Here is a 24419-nt window from a genome sequence, read left to right as displayed (position 1 = left end):
GGAGCGGGGCTCAAGGAGCGGAGCGCAGTAGGCATATCTGCTACTACTGCACGGGGACTTTCCTAGGGGCGACGCCCTGCGGAGTGAGGAGAGGGTGAAGAGGGGACACCGGAGGCCGTCACTCTTTACAGCCCAGATGGGGAAGCCGAAAGGGAAGGGGGATGGCGCGACCGACACTGAAGCTGCGGAAGGAGCGGATCGTGACCAGTCTGCTCTTCAACGCATGCAAGATCGTATATTGGAGGCCATCTCCACCACAAGAGACGCCCTGCAGCAGGATATAGCGCAGGTAGCGACGGGCCTGGGCCTCCTGAAAGCAGATCACGATAAGCTTAAGGACAGAGTGAAATCTGTGGAAATTGCAGTTCAAGAGTTGGCCCCGGACCATGCAGCGGTAAAAGCACAGATGGCGGATGTGACAGATCGGTTGAAGGTGCTGGAGCGAAGGGCTGAGGATGCGGAAAACCGGAATAGACGCAATAACGTGCGCCTCGTAGGCCTGCCGGAAAAAATTGAGGGCGACGATATGGTGGGCTATCTCGACAACTGGTTACGCACTGAAGTGGCACCGGAGGGATTGTCCCCTTTCTTCTCTCTAGAACGAGCCCATAGGGTGCCAGCTCGGCCGCCGGCCCCGGGCCTCCCACCTCGCCCGGTGGTGTTCAAGTTGCTCCACTACAGAGACCGAGACAGGCTGTTGCAGAGGGCGAGGGAAGCAGGACCTTTTCAGGTGGATAACAACAGGGTCACCATGTTCCCAGATTATACGTTTGAGACTCAGAAGCTCAGGGCCAATTTCCTGTCCCTCAAGCGTGAGCTCCGTGATGAGGGCATTAAATATTCCCTGCTCTTCCCAGCGAAGTTGAGAGTGGTGGTGGATGAAAAGGCACTCTTCTTTACAACCTCGGCGGACGCCTGGGCCTGGTGGGACACCTACAAAGCGGGGACGGATGGCGCCAAGGCCAGGGCGGAGGAGGCTAGAGTGGCACAGCCGATCAGGAAATCCCAACGGATCCGGAAGAATCGTCGGAGGACTGGTAGACCCTCAGTGTCACAAACAGAGACGGAGAGGCAGGCGGCCCTGCAGGCAGTGGTGAACTTATCTAGCGCAACCAGAAGCCAGTCCGGGAAGGGTACGGACTCGGAGGGACCAGGCACGGGGTCGGAGACGGGTCTCTCGGAATTTGGTGGAGCCAAAGGCCCTATAGTGACGCCTCAAACTTCGGAGGAGATCCTTGAGGCATGATACGCTGGACAGAAGGAGCGGCCTACTGGTTAGACACTGGGGCGCTGGGCCCGTGGGTGCTGGACACTGTTTTTTTGGGGTTTCGAGATGCTGTAATGTGGGGATTGTGGGGCGGAATGTGCGGGATTGATTTGCTTTCACAAACCTTTCGCATCGATCCGCACCCTACTGGCCCTTACGGTCATCGCAGTGGAGACTGCGAACACTAGTGCCTTTCCTTGAGGGGTAGTTGGGCGTGACAGTTTGGATGGGGGTACTTCCAATTGTGGGGGGGCCTGTCCTGGGGGGGTGGGAATCGAGAGTAGTTGGGGTTGCTCTGGATGCTGTTTCTGGATGGGGGGGATATTTTTCTGTTTGGAGAGGGAGGGTGGACAGTTTGTGGTTGGTAAGCGCGCGTGGTCGATGATTTCTATTGTTCTGTCTGTGTGTGCGAAGGGGAATGGCTAGTACTGGGGCTTTGAAATATGTGACCTGGAACGTGCGGGGTATGCAGACTATGACACGTAGGCACAAGGTTCAGGCGTACCTCAAGCGTAGGGGAGTGCACATAGCGTTCTTGCAGGAGACACATCTTAACAAGCAAGAAGGGATTGCGCTGCAGAGGCGGTGGAGGGGGCAGTTATTTAACACGACGTATTCGGCCCTTGCAAGGGGGGCGCTGATTTGGATACGTGCGGGGGTCCCCTTTCAAGTTACTAAGACGTTGGTGGACCCTGAGGGTAGATATGTAGCAGTGGAGGGGAAGCTGAGGGGCAGGGTGGTATCCCTCTGTAGCGTGTACGCTCCCAATGTGGATTTACCCGCATTTTTGTCCACACTCTCGGGCAAACTGGCGAGTTATCTGGCAGGGCCGATGCTCCTAGGGGGGGATTTTAATTTGGTGGTAGATGTGGTTTTGGACAGGTCCCATCCCCCGCTGCGCGCGTCCCCAGCACATAGGATGGCCAAGCGCAGGCTAGAGTGGCAGGAGAGTTGGGCTCTCAGAGATGCTTGGAGGACACTGCACCCCACCACTAGGGACTACTCCTTTCACTCTCATTTGCATGATCTGCATGTTAGGTTGGACGCTTTTCTGTGCTCATCACATGTGCTTTCCACGGTGGGTGGGGCGGAGTATTTGGCTCGGACGATGTCGGACCACAATCCTTTGTTGTTGTCCCTGAACTGGATGGTGGAAGTTAACTGCGTGCCAACATGGCGACTGCAACCTGACACCTTGGATGACTTGCTTTTTAGGGAGGCCCTTGGGGAACGTATAGAGCGTTACTTTGAGGAGAACAGTGGCTCCGCCTCCACTAGGGCGGTGGAATGGGATGCGTTTAAAGTGGTGGTACGGGGGCACTGTATTGGGAACGTGGCCGGGGCCCGCAAGACTTTGATGGATGATCTGGAGAAGGCAGAAAAGCGGTTGAGGGAGATGGAGGGGTCGCCCGAATCACCCTGAGTTACAGGAGGAGCTTAGTGGTGCCAGGGAGGCGCTGGGGGTGGAGCTGGAACGGCTGCGTAGCTTTGACCATAAAACGTACATGACGAAGGCGCATGCGGAAGGTGACAAGGCGGGGTCAATGCTGGCGTGGCTTGCCAACCCAGTCAGGCGGGGCATGCCGATCATGGTGATCCAAGAAGTGGGGGAGGGGCCCTGCTATACCCAAGCCGGGATACTAGACCGGTTCAGGACGTACTATGAAGGTCTATACAAGAGCGGGGAGACGGGCGGGGCGGACGAGCTGGATGTTTTCCTGGACGGGTTACAGCTACCGCGATTGGAGGACTCGGAGGCTGAGGAGTTGGGTCGGCCCATTACGATCGGAGAGATAGGGTGTGCAGTAAAGCAGATGGCCAGAAATAAAACTCCGGGTCTTGACGGTCTCCCGATAGAGTTCTATAGTAAATATCTGGAGTTCCTGGCCCCTCAGCTGCAATCAGTTTACAACGAAGCGCAATCGCGAGGTCGGCTTCCGGGCTCCATGTGTGAAGCCCTCATGATCCTGCTGTTAAAACCGGGCAGGGAGGGGGCGGCTTTATCCTCCTACCGTCCGTTGTCCATGCTCACGACGGATTATAAGATCTTAAGTAAAATCCTAGCGAACAGACTACTGGTCCACATGACTGGACTTGTTCATAAGGATCAGTGCGGCTTTATCCCTACACGTAACACCACACATAATATCCGCAGGCTTACAAGATTGATGGGGGCCCACTGGCCGGACGCCATCACTCCATTTGTACTCTCTATTGACATCGAGAAGGCCTTCGACAGTCTTGAATGGGGATACTTATATGAGGTGATGCGGCGCTTCGGGCTGGGGGATGGATACATAAACTGGACCAAAGTCCTGTATACCGATGCAGTAGCTAGAGTCCGGGTTGGCACATTGATCTCGAAGCAGTACCCCGTGCGACGAGGCACTAGGCAGGGGTGCTCCCTCTCCCCTCTCCTGTTTGCCCTAGCGATGGAACCCTTTCCTGTGGAGGCCAGATCGGGTCGCCACTACGCCGGATTGCTATATAGGGACAGGCCGCATCTAATCTCATTGTACGCGGACGACCTGCTGATGTTCCTGGCAGACGCGGACGCAGAGCTTCTAGGAGCAAGACGGCTGCTAGGGCGGTTTGGGCAACTGTCGGGCCTGAAGGTCAATTGGTCCAAATCCTGTTTGTTCCCCGTCAGATTGGGAGAACCGTGCCCTCTCACGGCACAGGAACTCCGGTGGGAACCACATTGTGCATTATCTAGGAGTCTATGTCTACCACACCCCGGCGGATATGCTGGATGGCAACATCACCCGTTGTATCACGGCCCTGAGAGGGAGTATGGATTTTTGGTCCACTCTTCCGCTGTCCCTGGCTGGTCGGATCTCCCTACTTAAGATGGTGGCTCTGCCCAGGCTGCTGTACTACTTCAGGACGCTCCCGATATGGATCCCAGGCTCTGTTTTTCGGCGCCTAAGGTCCCTGGTCATAGCATTCCTATGGGGCACAGGGAGGAGGCGCATAGCGCTGGACACCCTTTTGCGTCCCAAGGACGAGGGAGGCTTAGCGGTGCCTGATTTTGAAGGGTATTATCTAGCAGCACAGTTGCAGGTTTTTACCCAGGAGGTCACGAGGGTATATAGAGGCCCGGAGCATGCTAGAGATGAAGGTACTCCGCGGCATGTGCTGGCGTATATTACACTGCACCAGAAGCTCTTGGTCAGGGACCTGACGGTGGAGGAACAGACATTCCGACTCTGCTGGAATCGGGCGCGCAAACGAGCGGGGATCCGCCTTATGTATGCTCCTGAAATCCCGTTGGGGATGGTTACGGCCCTCCCTCATGGAGGGGACTGGTCGCGGCTGCTAGGTTGGGAAGAGGCTGGGATCCAGATGCTGGGCGACTTATACGAGGATGGGGTGCTGCTTCCGTTTCAGGAACTGCAAGAGCGGTTCGATCTACCGCGAGGCGACTACCTGTTGCATGCGGCGGTCACGGGCGCCATGCAGGGTAATTGGGGAGAAGGTTTGCAAGAACCGGGTACCTCCATGGCATGTCAGTACACGATGATGGCAGCCGGGACCTTTAAGGCTGTCACCTGTTTATACTCCAGAATGTTGCGAGAGGCTCTGCAGCCTCTCGCGGCTCTAAAGGCCAAGTGGGAGTTGGACCTTCAACTGGAGATCCCTGATACGACTTGGGGTCAGCTGCTGCGACGGGCGCGGAAAAGTTCGAGAAAGGCCAGGTTTCAGCTAATCCATTTCTATGTCATTCATAGGGCGTATCTCACACCGGGGAAAATACGACAATACTTTGGGGTGGAACAGGCTGCCTGCCCCAGATGCAACACAGTTGGAGCAGACTTGGGTCACATGTTGTGGGACTGCCCTACCTTGGGAGATTACTGGCAGGAGATTGGGAGGGCCCTCAATAATGCGACGGATAGAGACATTCAGTACACTAAAGCGGTGGGGGTCCTCCATTGGTTTCCACACACGCCTAAGAATAAAAATACCAGTAAATTCATAGATTTGGGACTGATCCTTGCTAAGCGGGAGATCACGAGAAATTGGAAATCGAGGACGGGACCCACATTTAAAAGGTGGTATGGTGAATGTTTGCGGTGGGCGGCGTGTGAAAGCACCTTGAGGTACCAGGTGGCTTGGAGAACGAATGATGAGAAGGCTATGGAGAGGGCGACTGCATGGGAATTGATGGTACAGGCGCTCCGAGATGCTGCTGACGAGGAGCATGAGGAACTGGAGGAATTGGGTACAGCCAACCCCGTCACCTTACCGGGGGACACACCTTAGTGAATGTATAAACTTCCTACAACACACCAGACTCTATTTTCAGTAGTGACTCAGCACAGCGCGACCATGGGGGGGGGGATGTTGGAACTGTTGGGTTGTTGAGGGGCAGATGTTTGTTGGGGTGGGGGAGGGGCGAAAACCACAAAAGCAGCCCACTCTTATTTGCAGTAATGACATCAGACAATGTAAGATACAGCAAGGACTGATCTAAGGATGGAGGCTGAACTGTCTTCGGTATGGGGACGTGCCACTCGGAACGGGGATCGACAATCACTGTTTTCTTGCTATGTTTTTGATTGCACTTTGACTTCAATGTCTGTACATTTATATTGGTGATGCAATAAAAACGATGTTAAAAAAAAAAATGACTCTGAAATGCCTTGAGCCCTGCAAACATGGCTCCGTGCATGTGGTTTGACCCTTAAGATGGTGTATGTCGCATTGGCTTATACCAGATTGGCATAGGCTGACTTACTTGAAGCTCCTAGTATATGGTACTTTGGGGCATGTATGTTAGAGGGTCACTCCAGGGACTGCCACACTGGTGGTGCCTCCCTGGGTGTGACCCAAGTAAAACTTGTCTCCCAGTCCGCCACTGCAGACTGAAAGCAGTTTTTAAACTGCGAGCCAGACTATGCCATTTAAAGTGACGACCAAGCCATCACCTTCCTGTGCAGTATGTAAGTCACCCCTATGACCGGCCCACTGAGCCCTGAGGCAGGGTGCAATACATTTCATGGACAGAGCATGTATTTTACAGGTACTGGCAGTAAAAAAAGCAAAACCTTTTTTTTACTGTGGAAAGACTTGGTTGCCCCGTTGACGAGTACAAAGTTACACACTGGCCTCTCAGCTGCACTGACTTCTGAATGGTGCGACCAAAGTTGATGTTACGAGGGATCGAACCGCTTTGTTTCATTAAGCTCGACATGATTCTCAAGTCCAAATTAATGTAACCTGCGCCATGTGAAACCTTTGAATATTGACGCTTTGTTGCCTCTAACTCTCCTGTGCGCCTGCATTGGGTTGTCCTTGAGATGACTTTCTACCCTCCTGGGGCCAACGACGCCCAGGAAAGCGACCAATAGAAGCCTGCACTAGAGAGGTGTTACCTCTCTGTGGCAGGAAGCCATATGGGTGTTGGCCAAAAAGCTGAACTTCGATGGTGAAGCCGCCTTGAAGGGCAAATGTCAAACTCGGGAGAGGGACTGCCCCGTTGTTTAGGTAGGCAGGCTGGCACTCGGGAATGAGATGGAACCAGGTTGCCAAACCGGTTTTCTAGGCGCCTGTAGCCCCCTTGGTAGCCACACCTCAGGGTTGGGCTTAAGAGTTCTGGACGCTGAGAGAGTGGTCCTGCCATGTTGGGAGTGGGCAGATTGGGGCATCCTAAGATAGCTAGATGCCACACTTCTAGGAAGTGGTCAACAGGAGGGAGGGGACCTGGTAGCCCATTGGCTACCAGCTGCATCCTACCCTGGGGGCACTTTCTGAGCATAAATAGGGCAAGTAGAACTCAGATCTCATCAGGACTGGTAGAAAGTCTGAGAAAGGACTGCCAAGCTGCACTGAGGTCCGGCAAAGGGAAAGGTTTACAAATCAGAGGGACTGCGCCTGCTGTATCCGCTCATGGAGAAGGAGTCTCCGGACCCAGCTGACGCAAGAGACCCAAGGGTCAGATGGCTGCCCTCCTCTGGCAGCACAAGACACAGCAGATGAGGAAGCCTGCTGGGGTGAGCTGGTGGTCCAAATCTTCAAGCCACTGTTTCTTGTCGCCGTACAGCACCAGAGACCAGGATCTGATGTTTAAAGTTGCACCCAGGTTCGCTGAACCCGAGAGAGACATCTGAGTGCAGCTAGGTTGCCTAGAAGGCAAGTTACCTTCAAGGTACGATTCCATTGTGACCATATGCAGAGTGACTGGTAGCCCAGTAGCAACTGGACTTCTTCCAGGACTGAGAGGACTTCGATAGACGTCAACCCCTGTGGCCAGAGTGCTTTATTTTACCAAGCTCGTGGACCATGGAGTAGCTGCAGGAAGACCCCTGTAGACTGCATCGCATCCACAAGATCCTTGAGCATCTTCAGCCTCCTGCATCCCTTGCATCAGGACCACTTCCACGATTCCCCCCGACACCGGCTCAGCATCCATTGTCCTTGAGCATCTTCAGCATCCTGCATCCCTTGCATCAGGACCACTCCCATGATTCCCCCGCAACACCAGCTCAACATCCTCAGCATCCTTGAGCATCTTCAGCATCCTGCATCCCTTGCATCAGGACCACTTCCATGATTCCCCCCCGACACCAGCTCCGCATTGTCAGCATCCTGTGTCCCTCGCATCAGGGCCACTCCCATGATTCCCCCCAGAGACCAGCTCAGCATCCATAGCATCCTTGAGCATCTTCAGCATCCTACATCCCTCGCATCAGGGCCACTCCCATGATTCCCCCCAGAGACCAGCTCAGCATCCACAGCATCCTTGAGCATCGTCAGCATCCTGTGTCCCTCACACCAGGACCACTCCCATGATTCCCCCCCTGACACCAGCTCCGCATCCTTGAGCATCTTCAGCATCCTGTATCCCTTGCATCAGGACCACTCCCATGATTCCCCCCCGACACCAGCTCAGCATCCTTTGAGCATCTTCAGCATCCTGCATCCCTCGCATCAGGACCATTTCCATGATTCCCTCCCCCCCCCCCCCCCCCCCCCCCCCCCGACACCAGCTCCGCATCCTTCAGCATCCTGTGTCCCTCGCATCAGGACCACTTCCATGATTCCCCCCCTGACACCAGCTCCGCATCCACAGCGTCCTTGAGCATCTTAAGCATCCTGCATCCCTCGCATCAGGGCCACTCCCATGATTCCCCCCCCGACACCGGCTCAGCATCCTTGAGCATCTTCAGCATCCTTCATCCCCCCCCCCACCCGACACCGGCTCAGCATCCTTGAGCATCTTCAGCATCCTTCATCCCTTGCATCAGGACCACTTCCATGAAGGCGCTCTCTGCCTGCCGAACCGCAAGCTTCCTCTCTTTAAGTTCGGCTTTGAACCACCTGTTCGCGTCATTGGCCCGCCTGGCTGCGACGCGTCTCAGGGGGGCTACTTGATCGCACCCACTGGCAAGCCATTTGTTGATAGTGTCTGCTTGAGCAGAAGAGGAAAGGTCTTTAATATCAGGACTTGAGGCCGAGAGGGAGGAGCAGAGGGAAGCCATATCGACATGGTTCCAATTGCGCGCCCAGGTGTTCCTTAAAAGTGGGGTCTTTTAGCAAGAGTGGGGTGAAGGAAGAAAGAAACTAGAAAGTGATCGACCAGGCACATGGAGTGACTACAGGGGGAGAGACTTGACAATTTAGCGACCAAACCTGGTCCAAAGTGTGGCCGTGAATGTGGGTGGGGGTATTGACATGAGATAAGAAGTTAAGACTGGAGAGAGAATCCGAAAATTCTCTGGACATGTGATCCTCAGCAGGGTCTGAAGGCCAAAAGTTAAAATCGCTTAGCAGAAGAACAGAGGAATGGTTCACAGCTAGGGTGGCCAGAAATTCCTGTACAGCAGGAATGAAATGAGGCATTGGATGAGGGGGGCGGTACATGAGCAAACAGGTCAAAGGTGTTTGAAAGGAGGTAGAGCGGACGACTAAGTAGTCGACCGATGAGATGGGAGGGGTCGATAGCAACTGGAAATGAAGTTCAGATCAAGCAATCAGTGCAATGCCACCCCCAACTTTCCCCATGGGTCGATCAGTGCGGAGAGCATAATAGGACGAGGGAAGGGCTGCTAATATAGTGGGCAGAGAATCCGGGCCAAACTAGGTCTCTGTGAGGAACAGAAGATCCGGTTTGTGAGTGTCGAGCAGAACAAATAATTCATGGTAATGTTTGACGGCCGACCTGGTGTTCAGGAGGCAGACCGAGATGTCCGGGACGACACAGGAAGGGGAGAGCTGCTCCAGTGGTGAAAAGTGAGGGGAGGTCGGGGAAGGCAGATGGGGGGTATAGGTGAAGGAATGGGGGGTGTCTGCCTAAGACCGAGGGTAGCAATATGGGCAATGATGGAGGATGCCAGTGGCCACGAACCTTGGAAGGAGTGTAACTGGGCTGAAGAGTAAGTGTAAAAACCGGCATAGTGGGGTAACCCTAGCCCCTGCAGTGCCGCGGACGGGCGCAGACGGGCTTGCCTTAGGCGCGCCTTTGGCGCGCCCTCTGCGCGCTCGCATGGGGCGTCTCTTTTGAAGAACTAGGTGCGCAATGACTAGTGCGCTAACCTGTAGGCCACCACTGCCCCTCCTAAGATGGCGACCGCAACCCCGTCAGCCCTCCAGAACAAGCGGCACTCAGCCGTGCCGTACCGGGGCTAGGGGAGCGGGAAAAAGGGCGAGGAGGACAGGCAGCGGCAGCAGGTAGGAAGAACACAAGTAGAGATTAAAATTGTCCAACAGTTAAAAAATAGCGAGGCAATCCCACACGCAACCACAGCAGCCGCGAACCCACTGCCACTGGGTATTCAGCGTCCGCTGCGCGCTCGCATGGGGCGTCTCTTTTCAAGAACTAGGTGCGCAATGACTAGTGCGCTGACCTGTAGGCCACCACTGCCCCTCCTAACACTCCTATACTCAAACTGCAATACACCTCACTCCTCAACCAATACAAAAAAGCCATCCTCCCTGCTAAAACCAACTATTTCTCCTCGAAAATGTTGTCTGCCGAAAATCAACCTAGAGAAATCTTTTCAATTGTTTAGGACCTAGCTTTCTCCGACAGAGCCACCCTCAAACCTTCCCCCTCCCAGGCCCTTTGCGACTCGCTCAATAATTTCTTTATTGAGAAAATTACCACTATCAACTCTAACATCTCACACCCCCTCCTTCCTTTTCCGACCCTCAGCCTCCGCTCAATCAGTCATTTATTGATTTGTATTCCTCCTCTGACCAGGGAATTGTTCTTGTCCCTACTCCTGAGGGTCAAGTCCGGATCTCCTTCGGACATTTGCCCTGCACGAATCCTCAGACAAATTTATCTGGCATGTCCTTTGCCCCCTCTTGTCTTTCTTAACGGTTCCCTTGCTCGGAGCATCGTTCCACAATCTCACAAATCTCCCACCATAATTCCCATCCTAAAGAAACCTGGTGCAGATCCTACTTCCATGACCAACTATCCCCCCATCTCTCTTCTTCCCTTTTTAGGCAAAATACTGGAGCGACATGTCATCCAAGTGCTTAGTGCCTTTGTGGAGGAAACTGGCAGGTTAGCCCCGTGCCAGGCAGGCTTTCGCCCTAGGCACTCTACAGAGTCGGTAGTCCTTTCTGTCATGGACAACCTCAGAGGGAATGGACACCAAGCTACCCCAGGCCCTGGTACTTCTTGATTTATCCGCCGCCTTTGACACGGTAGACCATTCCATCTTGCTCACCCGTGTCAAGGCGGCTGGCATCAGAGGATCAGCCTTGGTCTGGCTTTCCTCCTTCCTGAGGGACCGTACCCAGGCCGTCCATCTGGCCTACTTTTCTGCACCTTCCCGTAAGGTTCATTGCGGTCTACCACAAGGCTCCTCCCTGTCCCCCCCTGTTTAATTTGTACATCTTCCCTCTTGTTTTTGCACTACAGCAAATGGAGGTCACGGTGTAAAACTACGCCGATGACCTCCAGCTTATTTTTAATTTGTCCTCTTCCCCAGATTCCACTCACAATTTCCAATCCATTATGATTTTCGTCAGGGACTGGATGAGTCACAACCACCTGAAGTTAAACCCAGATAAAACCGAACTGGTCCTTACAGGTGGTTGCTCCAGTCCCTGGAACCCATCATTCTGGCCTTCTTCCCTGGGTTCTCCTCCTCAGTAAAGACTTTAGGTATAAAATTGAACAATCATCTCAACTTGCACTCCCAGATTAGTTCTGTTGTTTCCTCCTGCTTTATGACTCTCCGCACCATCCGAAAGATTTCTCGCTTTTTCTCCCTTCCTGCCCTCAAAATCATTCTCTTAGCCACGGTCATCTCCCGTATTGACTACGGCAACGCTTTATATTCTGGTATCCCTGCCTGCGAGTTACGGCGACTTCAGTTGGTTCAGAACCAGGCGGCCCGACTTGTATATAACCTTCCTAAATTCCATCACGTCACCCCGTTACTCAAAGCCTTACACTGGCTTCCCATTCGGGAACGTTTCTTCTTTAAGATGGGCTGTATCACCTTCCAGGCCCGGGCAGGGACATTTCCTGCATTTATTAATTCTGAACTCTAGGCCTATCTCCCTTGTAGAGAGCTGCGTTCTTCCTCCCAATTCCTTCTTGCGGTTCATCGATTTAGGAGGAAGAAACTGGGAGGCATGAAATTCTCCACCCTTGCCCCTGTATTCTGAAACACTCTCCCTCTTTCACTTAGGTCTTCCCCTCATTATCTAGAGTTCCGAAAAGCCCTTAAAACCTTCCTCTTCTCTCAAGCCTTCCCCCCATTAGCCGCCCACTTCCTGCTCTGACCACGGGTCTGCATCCCTAGCGCCAAGAAACCGCTTGGTAGTTGTGCGCTCTACAAATATTTTAAAATTGAAATCCCCCCTTGACACCAGCTCCGCATCCACAGCATCTTCAGCGTCCTGCATCCCTTGCATCAGGACCACTTCAATGATTCCCCCCCCCCCCCTGCCCCCCCCCCCGACACCAGCTCTGCGTCCTTGAGCATCTTCAGCATCCTGTATCCCTTGCACCAGGACCCACTCCCATGATTCCCCCCGACACCAGCTCCGCATCCTTGAGCATCTTCAGCATCCTTCATCCCTTGCATCAGGACCACTTCCATGATTCCCCCCGACACCAGCTCCGCATCCACAGCATCCAAGAGCATCTTCAGCATCCTTCATCCCTTGCATCAGGACCACTCCCATGATTCCCTCTGACACCGGCTCAGCATCCACAGCATCTTCAGCATCCTGCATCCCTCGCATCAGGACCACTCCCATGATTCCCCCCGACACCAGCTCAGCGTCTACAGCATCCAAGAGCATCTTCAGCATCCTTCATCCCTTGCATCAGGACCACTCCCATGATTCCCCCCAGAGACCAGCTCCGCATCCACAGCATCAAAGAGCATCTTCAGCATCCTGTATCCCTTGTATCAGGGCCACTTCAAAGGAACCCATAGCAAAGAGCTAAATCTTCCTGGAACTCACCGAAGAGTGCTTCTACCTCTGAGGTAACTGTTTCTGTGGACCTTGCTAGGCTCCCTGACTCACTTTCTGCGGGAGTTCGGTGTCTAAAGTAACTATAAGGAACCACATTGACACTTGCCGAAAGTTTTCCTTGAAAAAGTTTCTACATGTCAAATTTGTTGGTTTTTCCAATGTTTGCTCACAGTTGAGTGAAAAAGTGCATATTACTGTACATTGTAAATTCTATATCTCCAGAACCCTCTGGTTGATTTTTTTCATTGTGGTGCCTAAAATAAATAAAGATACAATCTATTTTTAGGTTTCGCCTAAGCAGTGCTTGCAGTGTCTCTTTGAGACCTGCTGCATTCCGATATGGAGATGATAGACGGAGCGCTGAAACTTTTTAGTCCCAGATCTGGGTTGGCTCCATCATTCTTTATCTCACTTTGCTACCACAGTTCAGACCCAGGTATATGCAAATCAGTCGTGACCCTGTGCCTCATGAGAATAGTCCAGCCCGAACTGCCAGGCCAGGTCCTCCCTGGACCGGAAACAAGCATCCTGGGACCGGTTTCTGCCGCAAGGAGATGATGGACAGAGCGCTGAACCTTTTCAGATCCCCCCCACCCCGTCACAGATTTGGGTTGAATCCTTGGCTCACTTCGCCACCTCAGTTCACACCCATTTATAGGCCAGAACCTGTGAGTCATTTTCTTTTCTCATCTGATTATTGCCCTTGGCACTATTCTTACACCTCGTATATTTCTACCATGGCCACCACCAATGTTAACAGCTCAAGGACACCCTTGTGGAGGGCTGGGTGTGCGGTCCCGAACCAGGGGTTTGTGAGCCTGTTTTATCCTGTGACTACTCCTTCATTTCTCCTGTCCCTGCAGCCTCCGCAGCGCCTGCAATGAGACCGTTCAGCTGAAGCGGGAGAAGGAGGCTCTGCAGCAGCAGCACAGTGTGCAGGCGGATCAGTATCTGATGCAGGTGCAGAACCTGGAGACGGCCCTGAAGATGGAGCGTCAGAATGCTTCGGAGGACAAGTGAGTGTCTGGAGCCGCCTGAGGTGGGCTGGGTAGGAGGAGAGAGAGCGTCCGAATGCTTCGGAGGACCAGTGAGTGTCTGGAGCCGCCTGAGGTGGGCTGGGTAGGAGGAGAGAGAGCGTCCAAATGCTTCGGAGGACAAGTGAATGTCTGGAGCCGCCTGAGGTGGGCTCGGTAGGAGCTGCACCTCACTCCTGAGCGAAGCGAGATGGGTGGGGACGTTGAGATGTAAAACTGAGTTATTCGCTGAGGATGGTAGAGGAGATATGAGATCCCCTGAAGAGACATGGGTTTGCAGAACCCTCATGTGTTTTCAGAGGTGGGGCGCTCCGCTCTCCCCTACTTCACTCAAAGTCTCGGAGACCCTCGAGAGGAGGTGATCGAGCTTAGAGCACAAAGAAGGAGAAATCAATGTGACAAACACTCTTAGCCAAAGCAAATGAGTCTCTGGTCCCTGACGTCCTTTGAAGGTAATCAGAAAATAGTCGAATAGCTCAACACTGAAAAGTGACCCTGACTGGTATGATGGGGCAGCGAGAACTGGGCAGCAGCTTAAAATATGCTTTCTATGCATGGGCTGAAATGTATAATGTATTGTGGGTCCACGATTTGCTTGCCCGACATCCCAGGAGTTTCTCAGGGAGGCGGGTTATGGTTGCTAGGACAACAGACACTACAGTACCTCCTATCCTTTCTCTACTCCCAGGAGAAAGCTGGCGCAGTTGCAGGCAGCTTACCACCACCTCTTCCAGGAGTACGATGCCCACATCAAGACCAGCTTGGAGAATGCCAAGAGGAACCCGGTGTGTAGCCCTCCCTCTCCATTCCCCGCTGCTCTCCTTACCTGGGCTCTGCCCGCCCCCTTCTCTCACCTTGCCCCTCCCCCTCCTCCTCTCACCCTGCTCCTCGCCTCGCCTCCTCTCCCTGCCCCTCCCCCTTCTTCTCTCACCCTGCTCCTCCTCTCGCCCTGCTCCTCCTCTCGCCCTGCTCCTCCTCTCGCCCTGCTCCTCCTCTCGCCCTGCTCCTCCTCTCGCCCTGCTCCTGCTCCTCCTCTCGCCCTGCTTCCTCTCCATTGTTTGCACCAGTGACATCTCCTTCTCCTCTGTGCTCAGGCAGTAGACTTGGATGACTTGAAGCAGCAGCTGCAGCAGGCGGAAGAGGCGCTGGTGGCCAAGCAGGAGCTGATTGATAAACTGAAGGAGGATGCAGAACACTACAAGACCCAGCTGGAGACCATCCCGGTCTTAAAGGCCCAGGTGAGACTGTGGGAGGAGGAGCCGAAGTGACGACACCTTACTCTGAAGGCCCACTAAGACAACGAGGAGGCTTTGTTCTAAAGCGCCAGGTGTGACTGTGGGAGGCAGCAGACATGGGCTTTGTCCTAATGATGCAAGTGAGATCATGAGGGGTGGGGGGCGAAACTTTGTTCTTAAAGTCCACCGAGACCTTGAGGCAGCAGAAATGAGGCCTCGTCCCAAAGGCCCAGAGGAAAGTAAGGGAGGGTTGCGAGGTGTTGGAAGAGCAGCCCCTCTTTAAGGGATGAGAAGCAGCAGAGATACGACCCCCCTCTCAACGGCCATGGTGAGAGTAAGAGAGGTATGAGAAGCAGTGGAGGTGCGACCCCCTCTTAACGGCCCAGGTGAGAGTAAGGAAGGGATGAGAAGCAGCAGAGATACGACCCCCCTCTCAACGGCCCTGGTGAGAGTAAGGGTGGGTGGGAAGCAGCAGAGGTGTGAACCCCTCCTGACGGCCCAGGTTAGAGTAAGAGAGGAATGAGAAGCAGTGGAGGTGCGACCCCCCCCCCCTCTCAGCGGCCCTGGTGAGAGTAAAGAAGGGATGAAAAGCAGCAGAGGTGCGACCCCCCCCCTCTCAACGGCCCTGATGAGAGTAAGGGAGGGATGAGAAGCAGCAGAGGTGCGACCCCCTCCTGACGGCCCAGGTTAGAGTAAGGGAGGGATGAGAAGGAGCAGAGGTGCAACCCCCTCCTGACGGCCCAGGTTAGAGTAAGGGAGGGATGAGAAGGAGCAGAGGTGCGACCCCCTCCTGACGGCCCAGGTTAGAGTAAGGGAGGGATGAGAAGGAGCAGAGGTGCGACCCCCTCCTGACGGCCCAGGTTAGAGTAAGGGAGGGATGAGAAGGAGCAGAGGTGCGACCCCCTCCTGACGGCCCAGGTTAGAGTAAGGGAGGGATGAGAAGCAGCAGAGGTGCGACCCCCTCTTAAAGGCCCAGGTGAGAGTAAGGGAGGGATGAGAAGCAGTGGAGGTGCGACCTCCTCTTAACGGCCCAGGTGAGAGTAAGGAAGGGATGAGAAGCAGCAGAGGTGCGACCCCCCCCCCCCCCCCCTCTCAACGGCCCTGGTGAGAGTAAGGGAGGGATGAGAAGCAGCAGAGGTGCGACCCCCCCCCCCCCCCTCTCAACGGCCCTGGTGAGAGTAAGGAAGGGATGAGAAGCAGCAGAGGTGCGACCCCCCCCCTCTTAAGGCACTGGTGAGAGTAAGGGTGGGTGGGAAGCAGCAGAGGTGCGACCCCCTCTTAACGGCCCTGGTGAGAGTAAGGGAGGGATGAGAAGCAGCGGAGGTGCGACCCCCTCCCCCCCCCCCCCCCCTTAACTGCCCAGGTGAGAGTAAGGGTGTGTGGGAAGCAGCAGAGGTGCGACCCCCTCTTAACGGCCCAGGTGAGTAAGGAAGGGATGAAGCTAGTGGAGTTGCGACCTCCTTTTAGCGTTTGAGGTGCGAGAACAGGAGTTGCGAGAGGTCAGACGTGTGTCTTCCTCTTAATGTTCCAGGTGAGAGTATGGGGGTGGTGAGAGGTGCTAGAGGTGAGAACCGGTCATAAAAGCCAAATAACACCATGGGAAATGGCGGTCTTGAAGGCGGAAGAGTTGAAGCAATGACATAATGGGTGGGGGCAGAATCTTTTTCACAAAGGAATAAATGGAACGGAGGAAAGAAAATGGTAGAAAGTTCAGTATGTTCGGGAACTAATTTTTATCTGGGCTGGATGGATTCACCCCATCCCCCATCCCCCATTCTTACAAATATCAGTGCTTGCACATTCTGTCTACTCCGTACAGACTCGCTCTGCAGCCATCTGTGACCCCCACACTTTCAATGTACTGCATTGTTTTCAGGAGTCTTCAGTGTGTACTGGAGTCTGGTGGGATTGTTGGATTAATATGTGAGGCCTGGCACCTGATTAGCTCTCAGTGGCACAAGAGTAGACCAAGGCTGGCACATGAAAATCTATGGCCCTGGCACATGAGCGGCCCTGGCATGTGAGCAGCACGTGAGGCCCTGGTACGTAACCAGCAGCACATGGGCAGTTCTGACTGACACCTGAGCAGACCTGGCATGTGAACATCATGTGAGCGGCCTTGGCACATAACCAGCAGCACCTGGGCAGTTCTGACTGGCACATGAGCAGCGGGGGAGGTGAGCAGCACATGAGCAGCCCTGGCATTTGAGCAGCACATGAGCCGCCCTGACACATAACCAGCAGCACCTGAGCAGTTATGACTGGCACCTGAGCAGCCCTAGCATGTGAGCAGCACACGAGCAGCCCTGGCATGTGAGCAGCACATGAGCTGCCCTGGCACATAACCCGCAGCAACTGAGCAGTTCTGACTGGCACCTGAGCAGCCCTGGCATGTGAGCAGCACACGAGCAGCCCTGGCATGTGAGCAGCACATGAGCTGCCCTGGCACATAACCAGCAGCACCTGAGCAGTTATGACTGGCACCTGAGCAGCCCTAGCATGTGAGCAGCACACGAGCAGCCCTGGCATGTGAGCAGCACATGAGCTGCCCTGGCACATAACCCGCAGCAACGGAGCAGTTCTGACTGGCACCTGAGCAGCCCAGGCATGTGAGCAGCACATGAGCAGCCCTGGCACATAACCAGCAGCATCTGAGCAGTTCTGGCACATAACCAGCAGCATCTGAGCGGTCCTGGCCCATAATCAGCAGCACCTATAAGCATTGTCTGAAAGAATATAAATCTGCTATCTTGGAAGAAAAAAGATCATACTTCTCTGAGGTCACAGCCTCGTTAAACTCCTCTACGGATTTCTTTAAGATCATTGATTCTTTAACCTCCCCTTAGGTAGCAGGCCCCATAGAAGGCTCGCAGGAACTTTGTGATAAAATCTCCGGCTTTTTTCATACCAAAATTCCGGAGATCTATGCCTCACTAGAAACCGCAAACTCTTCCATCAGGTCGGGCATTCCAATCCCTACCTCTTTAGGGTGAGTCTGCCTAGGAGGCCGACCCCGAGACTTCTCAGCTTTCCCCTGCTGTCATTAGAGATGGCTGACAGGCTTCTCGATAGCGTCATCTCAGGCTCTCCCTCGGACCCCTGTCTTCTTAAGGTGTTTAAAGCCTGCCAGGAAGCTGTCATTCCTTCTCTTATGGAGGTCATGAACCGCGCCATCTCTGAGGGAGTCTCTCCCTCCGTGTGGAAGACAGCGGTGTGAAGCCTCTTTTAAAGAAACCCTCCTTGGGTCCGGGCGATTTGAAAAACTTTCGACCCATTTCCTTACTGCCTGCCCCTGCTAAGATGTTGGAGGCTCATTTAAATCTCCATCTCAGTACTTATTTAAAGGACCACCACCTTCTGGACAGATCCAACACGGCTTCAGGAGACATCATAGCACGGAGACTGCCCTTACGGCAGTCCTTAATAACATCTACAGCCAGGTCGACACCGGCCACACCACTCTCTTGATTCTGCTGGATCTCATTGCAGCCTTCGACCCCCTGTCTCCCAATATACTGGTGTCTTGATTGGGAGAGATAGGTGTGAAGGGCTCTGCTCTGAGTCTCCTTGCCTTTTTTCTCTGGGAAAGACAACAGAGGGTGAAGATGGCCAGTTCTTTTCTGCTCCTAAACCCTTGCACTGTGGGGTCCCACAGGGCTCTTCTTTAAGCCCCACGCTTTTTGACATCTTTGCTTAAGCTGGCCTCTCTTTCCTGTGTCTGGTTTATCCGCACTAGCGCATTGATGCCCTTGGGCTAAGTCCGCGCTGTACAAGACTACATTCAATTCAATTCAGCCTGAGCAGTTCTGACTGACACATGAGCAGCCATGGGAGGCGAGCAGCACATGAGCGGTCCTGGCACATAACCAGCAGCACCTGAGCAGTTCTGACTGGCACATGAGCTGCCCTGGCATCTGAACATCATGTGAGCGGTTCTGGCTCATACCCAGCAGCACCTGAGCAGTTCTGACTGGCACATGAGCAGCCATGGCACCGGATCCGCCTCAGCCATGACCTCTGATCACCTCTGGAATCAGTTTTTATTTAAATTTTGTGGCCCAGGTTTTTTTTTTTGCTTTTTATGGCCCAGATGTTCAGAGTCGATGCAAGCACATGAGCAGCCACACCACATGAATACCATGACCATTGGCACCTTGTCTGCCCCGACCGCTGGCACCCGGGCCGCCCAGACATGTGAGCAGCCCTGGATTTTGTTTTCATATTTTTGATTTTATGGTACCAAAATTGAGCAGATACAGGGTCAAGAACAGCAATATACAGTCTGATGTTTTGGCACATTGTCACTTCTTGTGTCGTTGGATTCATCTATTCACTTTGGATGCGCTGTCTCAGATCGGCGCACAGGCATTCATCTGCCTATCTCATGTTTATAGAGACCGTAGAGTTTTCTGAGAAGCCTCCAGTTTTGGATTATTGCATTAGTAACTCCTGATAAATCATGTGGCTTTTACGTATTTGATTATGAAAAAGTAATATAAAATGCACCACTTGAGACTACATTGTAAAAATTACCTTAATTGAGAACTCCAAAGGCTTTCTATCCCCTCTCACTCAACACCCCTATGAGTGATAGAGCTATTGCTTGCTACAAATAGACGTGCAGTGTGGCGCTGCTATTTCAGATTGTCGCAAACTGTTCCTCACTACCTGGTGCAGAGCCGCTCCCTTTCTCCTTTCACTGAAAGTGGATCTACATAACTAGCTCTTTGACCCTCCTCAGTCAGAGGCTGGGGCCACTTTCCAGCAGCCCAAGGCTTTACCTACTCCAAGTTCACATTTAAGGGCTCTCAGGCTGCAAACTCGAGCCTTCTCATCATAGTCACTCCCTGTCATGGCCCTTGCAATGTCCAGAAGGCTGGGTGGTTTGTGTACAATGAAAGACTGTTTTTCCACTTATCCCTACATAGTCACTTAAGTTTTAGTCTTCCATTTAATTAGTTGTGAGCAATAATCCAAGGTAAGGTTTGGACCTCAAGTGGTAAAGGTGTAGTATGGTCTTTGCACCTCTAGTGCTTAAACAGTTTACTCACTGCCTCTGTCTCGCAGGCTGACATCTACAAGATGGACTTCCAGGCTGAGCGTGAGGCCCGCGAGAAGCTGCACGAGCAGCGTGACCGTCTGCAAGAGCAGCTCGAGCAAGTGCAGAGGGCCTTTGAGAAGCTGAGGAAGGACTCTGATGCAGCAGCAAGGTGAGGTCTGGGCGCTACAGGAGGGTGGAGTGGTGCATGTGTGGGATGGAAAACTTTCTGAGCCTTTTTGTAGAGAAAGAGCAGGAGCCCTGCTTAGTCACCAACAGAAAGGAGGACTGCCAGAGCTCAGGGACGGAGAAGGTGTCATGGTAGTGACGTTGGTTGCAAGTCTGGCAAGATTTCTTGTATTGGGGGAGCAGCCAGTGCAGCATCTTGATCCGAGGCAAACTTAGTTTTGCTGGGTATGTTCTGACTTTAAGTAAACTGGTGTCAGGAGATGGGAGTTACCACAAGACTGAAACCAAACAGGACCTCATGCAAATATATTTAAGACTTTGATCCCGAAATGATTGGTTGTTTAAGTCTCGTGTCGGTTTTTGTAGGGGTCGGATCGAAGAGATGAGGAACAGACATTCTGATAATTTCCGCGGTGGCGGAGCGCAGCTGGGTAAGTTCTATCTATCCAAAATGTAAACACTGCTCCATGTGCAGGGAATCGAACTGCTGGTTTTCTTAATTTATTTTCAAACTGCTGTCCTGTAACGTTGCATCAGATTTTGTAGCATTAATCTTTTCTGGATTTGCATTTGCATGCTAAGCATTATTCCGCCATTTAGTGCTTCGGGCTGGAATAGTCCCTGTTTTGTGGCTCCCTCCTCACTCTTTGAGCATTGACCAGTATGTGGTCAGCGTCATCCCCCTAAGACCTCATACGTTGCCTATAGTTGCCTATTTAGTGTCACCATCTTTAGATTCTTTCTTCCACGGTTGGTTTTGTATGCACAGTTCAAGGTTGGAGAGTGATGAAAAAGATGGTGACCATGCTCAGTGAGGAGCAAAAACGCCACAAAGGAAAGGAGAATTTGGAGCTGTAAGAGTTGAACTTGGCCTCCACATACAAGGAGGCCCAAGTATACAACACATACCTGGCCTATCTGGTACTTGCTGGCCTTGATAGTGATGACTGAACTCTGCAGAGCCTCAAAGACTTTGCCAAGGTGGATCAGGTGATCCTGCCAAGTGGAGCTATAAAAAGCAAAATTTCGATCTGCTGCACTAAAAGACTCCAACCTAGCAAGGATTTTGTTCACCAACCTTTGGAAGGTGGCTGGGGCATTTTTTTAAAATCCAAATGGCATTACAGTATGGTGGTAATTATGGGTGGATGGTAAACTCCGCTCCGCAGGCGGAGTTTTGCTGCTCCACTTGGAACGCTAAGTTTGCAAAAAACCCTACCAATCCGCCAGCGGAGCATAGTTTACTGGCACGCTCACCCCTAGTCTCAGCAGTCCCGCTGGGGGGGACTTACTTGAGGCAACAATAGGTGTTCTTGTCCCCCAACGACCCTCGGCCACCAAGGAGACTTCATCCCCCAACCAGTAGTGCATCAGGAGACTCCTTTGCAGAGTAGTTGAGAAAGGGGGCGGGCCTCCGTCGTCTCAGCAATTCCGCCGTGGGGGATTTACTTGTGGCAACAATAGGGGTTCTTGGCCCCCCAACGACCCTCTGCAGCCAAGGGGACTAGATTAGTCGTGGGCGAGCAATACTCACGGCCAGTCATGGAACTCTGTGGAGTTTCTCAGCAACTCCGCGAGCTCTGCTCATGCCAACTGGTAACATCCATCTGGGGTCAAGAATGCTGATTTCTCTTTTGCTACTAGGGTCAGACCAATCTGCTAGTACCCTGATAGCAAATCAAAAGTACTGAAAAGCTTGGCTGCTCCTAGCCTATCAATTTATCAGATCATGGGATAGAGTGTGCATCTGTCTCGGTGACAGCATTGAGACACCTTTAGTCCACACAAAACCTCCTCTCTCGATTGCCACAATTGGAATGAGGCTTGGGGACTAAGATCACTGGGCTAGCCCAGGGACTTTCAGAGGGTTCAATCCCGACTGACTCCAGCATCTTGCTGACTTCAGCTCTAATGCTTTCCTTAACTTGGTCCGATTCCTCTCCAACAGGACTCGGGTGGTGGCACTGGGGGACTTTGAATCATGCCCCTTTTCACTCCCTTGTGGAGTGCCCCAGGGCTCTTCCCTGCGTCCTACTCTTTTTAATGTCTACGTCTCCACGCTAGCCCCGATAATTCGAACCTTTGGATTCAACCTTACAGCATATGCGGACGACACGCAGATAGTGGTGTCTCTGATGCGGGGGGATATAGATAGCACTGCGGACAGGTTTAAAGGCTGTATGCGCGAAGTGGGCGTTTGGATGGCCCAAAACTGTCTTAAGTTAAACTCATCAAAGACAGAGGTGCTACTCTTTGGCTCCAAAGACAACTTCTGGTCACCTAGATGGTGGCCCGAAGAAATGGGAGCCTTGCCTGCCCCCGTGTCCAAAGTGAAAAATCTCGGCATTCTGGTGGATGATTTATTGTCCTTTAAACATCAGACTAATGCCCTGGTTTCATCCATCCACTTTGTTCTTAAAACTATTAGGAAAGTGCTACCATTCTTGGAGCACGAACATAGGAAAACAGTAGTCACTGGTCTAGTTCTTTCTCGGTTAGACTACTGTAATAGTCTTATGCTGAACGCCCAAACCGGCTTACTGAATAAATTACAGACATTGCAGAATGCTGCCGCTCGCCTGATAACAGATACACCCAAGTTCGCATTGGTGGCTCAGGACCTGGCAAATCTTCACTGGTTACCGGTGCGGAAACGAATCACCTTTAAGTCACTCTGTGTGGTCTTCAAAGCACTCCATGATCTGGGCCCTATTTGCATGAAGCAATTTTTCTTCTGGTACAAACCGGCAAGATCTCTCAGATCTGGTCAGCAGGCACTGGTATTGGTCCCCAGAATCAGGAGAGCAAGATGGGGTGGGAGGAGCTTTTCCTTAGGAGCTGCAGTAGCCTGGAACAAGCTTCCCCTTCACATTAGACAATTGCCCGATCTTTTATCCTTTAGGAGGGCACTGAAGACCTGGCTCTTCACTCATTAAATCTCTTACCCACACGCACCAGTTTTAATCCGTTAGCGCCAGGACACCTCCGGGTAACAGAGCGCTCTAGAAATGTAAAAAATAAATAAATAAATTATCTGTATGTTTTTGACAGGGGTGCTGTCTCCAGTGTCCACATTATGGGTACACCAGGTTGTCTGACCAGGGTTAGGGAAAAGAGACCTCTGTATTTGTTCTGGAGGGCCCTCGGAGCCACAGGCTCCAACTCCCATACCTTCTGCCCTGTTGGTACTCAAACGGTGCAGCCTTTTGGCCATACAGGAGCTTCTGGAGCTCTCTGCTTGCCTCAAGGTATTTGGTTGCTCAACCCATGTACTCAGCCGCTCTTGAACACAGGCGAGCCACGTAGTCCACAAGAGGTCTCTACCAGCCTTCCTTCACTAGACCTAGTGGTCCCCTCACAGGATGGCCAAACAGAAGCGTAAAGGGACTAAAGCCCACTCCTTTCTGTGGTACTTTTCTGTAGGCAAAAAGCAGGCATGGCAGTAAGAAATCCGTCCCGTTTGGGTTTTTCAGGGAGTCCCATGATCTTTCCTTTCATTGTCTTGTTGAATCTTTCAACTAGACCGTTGGTTTATGGGTGATATGGAGTGGAGAACTTGTATGTCGCCCCACACAGCTTTTAGTGAGCCAGACATGAAGTTACTACCTCTGTCTGACACCTCCTCCTTAGAAAGCCCACTCTAGTAAAGATACTGATGAGGGCTCTGGGAACTGCAGGAGCAGTGACAGTCCAATTTGGAATTGCTTTAGGGTACCTGGTGGCATGATCCACTACCACCAATATGAATCTGTTTCCTGGAGCTGTTGGATAGTTGTTGGGACCGACTGTGTCAATCCCTACCCTTTCAAAGGGAGCTCCAACCCCTGGGAGTGGAACACCTGGCTTGACAGGTGATCTTTGCCTGGCCAAGATGCCCAGCAATGGGGATGTCATGGGCCAATGAGAGTAAGACTGCTCTGTATTGCTGAGGCACTACCACTCTCAGAGTGGCACCAGGTTTGGGGTACTTGGCCTCATTGAACAGGAGCCCTTCCTCTAAATAGATCTTGTGGGAGCCACTGACATATCCCCTTTCCTGTGCAGCAGCTTGCTGTCTGTCTCTCGAGTGGGACACGGTTTCTGTCCCTGGCACAGCTCTTCTCTAGAGTCCCCCTGGCCCAAGAGCTCTGCTGTGTAAGGCCCAAGTTCCTGGGGTTCAGTTCCCTCTAAGGCGGACAGGTCTTCTCCCTGAGGAGAGGGGACTT

At 52.8% G+C, this 24419-nt stretch overlaps 1 protein-coding gene across 3 annotated transcripts in view; it reads left to right on the top strand.

Annotated features, from left to right (window-relative positions):
* Positions 1 to 24419, top strand: part of IKBKG (inhibitor of nuclear factor kappa B kinase regulatory subunit gamma) — a 140420-nt gene that overhangs the window by 96965 nt on the left and 19036 nt on the right. For all 3 annotated transcript variants that reach the window (XM_086940167.1, XM_086940168.1, XM_086940166.1), the window contains 5 exons: positions 13582 to 13734; positions 14441 to 14537; positions 14847 to 14990; positions 20055 to 20197; positions 20581 to 20645. In XM_086940167.1, the coding sequence (XP_086796293.1) occupies positions 13582 to 13734; positions 14441 to 14537; positions 14847 to 14990; positions 20055 to 20197; positions 20581 to 20645 (602 nt within the window). The remainder of the gene's footprint in view (positions 1 to 13581; positions 13735 to 14440; positions 14538 to 14846; positions 14991 to 20054; positions 20198 to 20580; positions 20646 to 24419) is intronic.

This window comes from Lissotriton vulgaris, chromosome 10, assembly GCF_964263255.1.
Source record: "Lissotriton vulgaris chromosome 10, aLisVul1.2, whole genome shotgun sequence".
In the NCBI taxonomy this organism is placed as follows: Eukaryota; Metazoa; Chordata; class Amphibia; order Caudata; family Salamandridae; genus Lissotriton; species Lissotriton vulgaris.
This window is presented reverse-complemented; position numbering and strand designations above follow the sequence as displayed.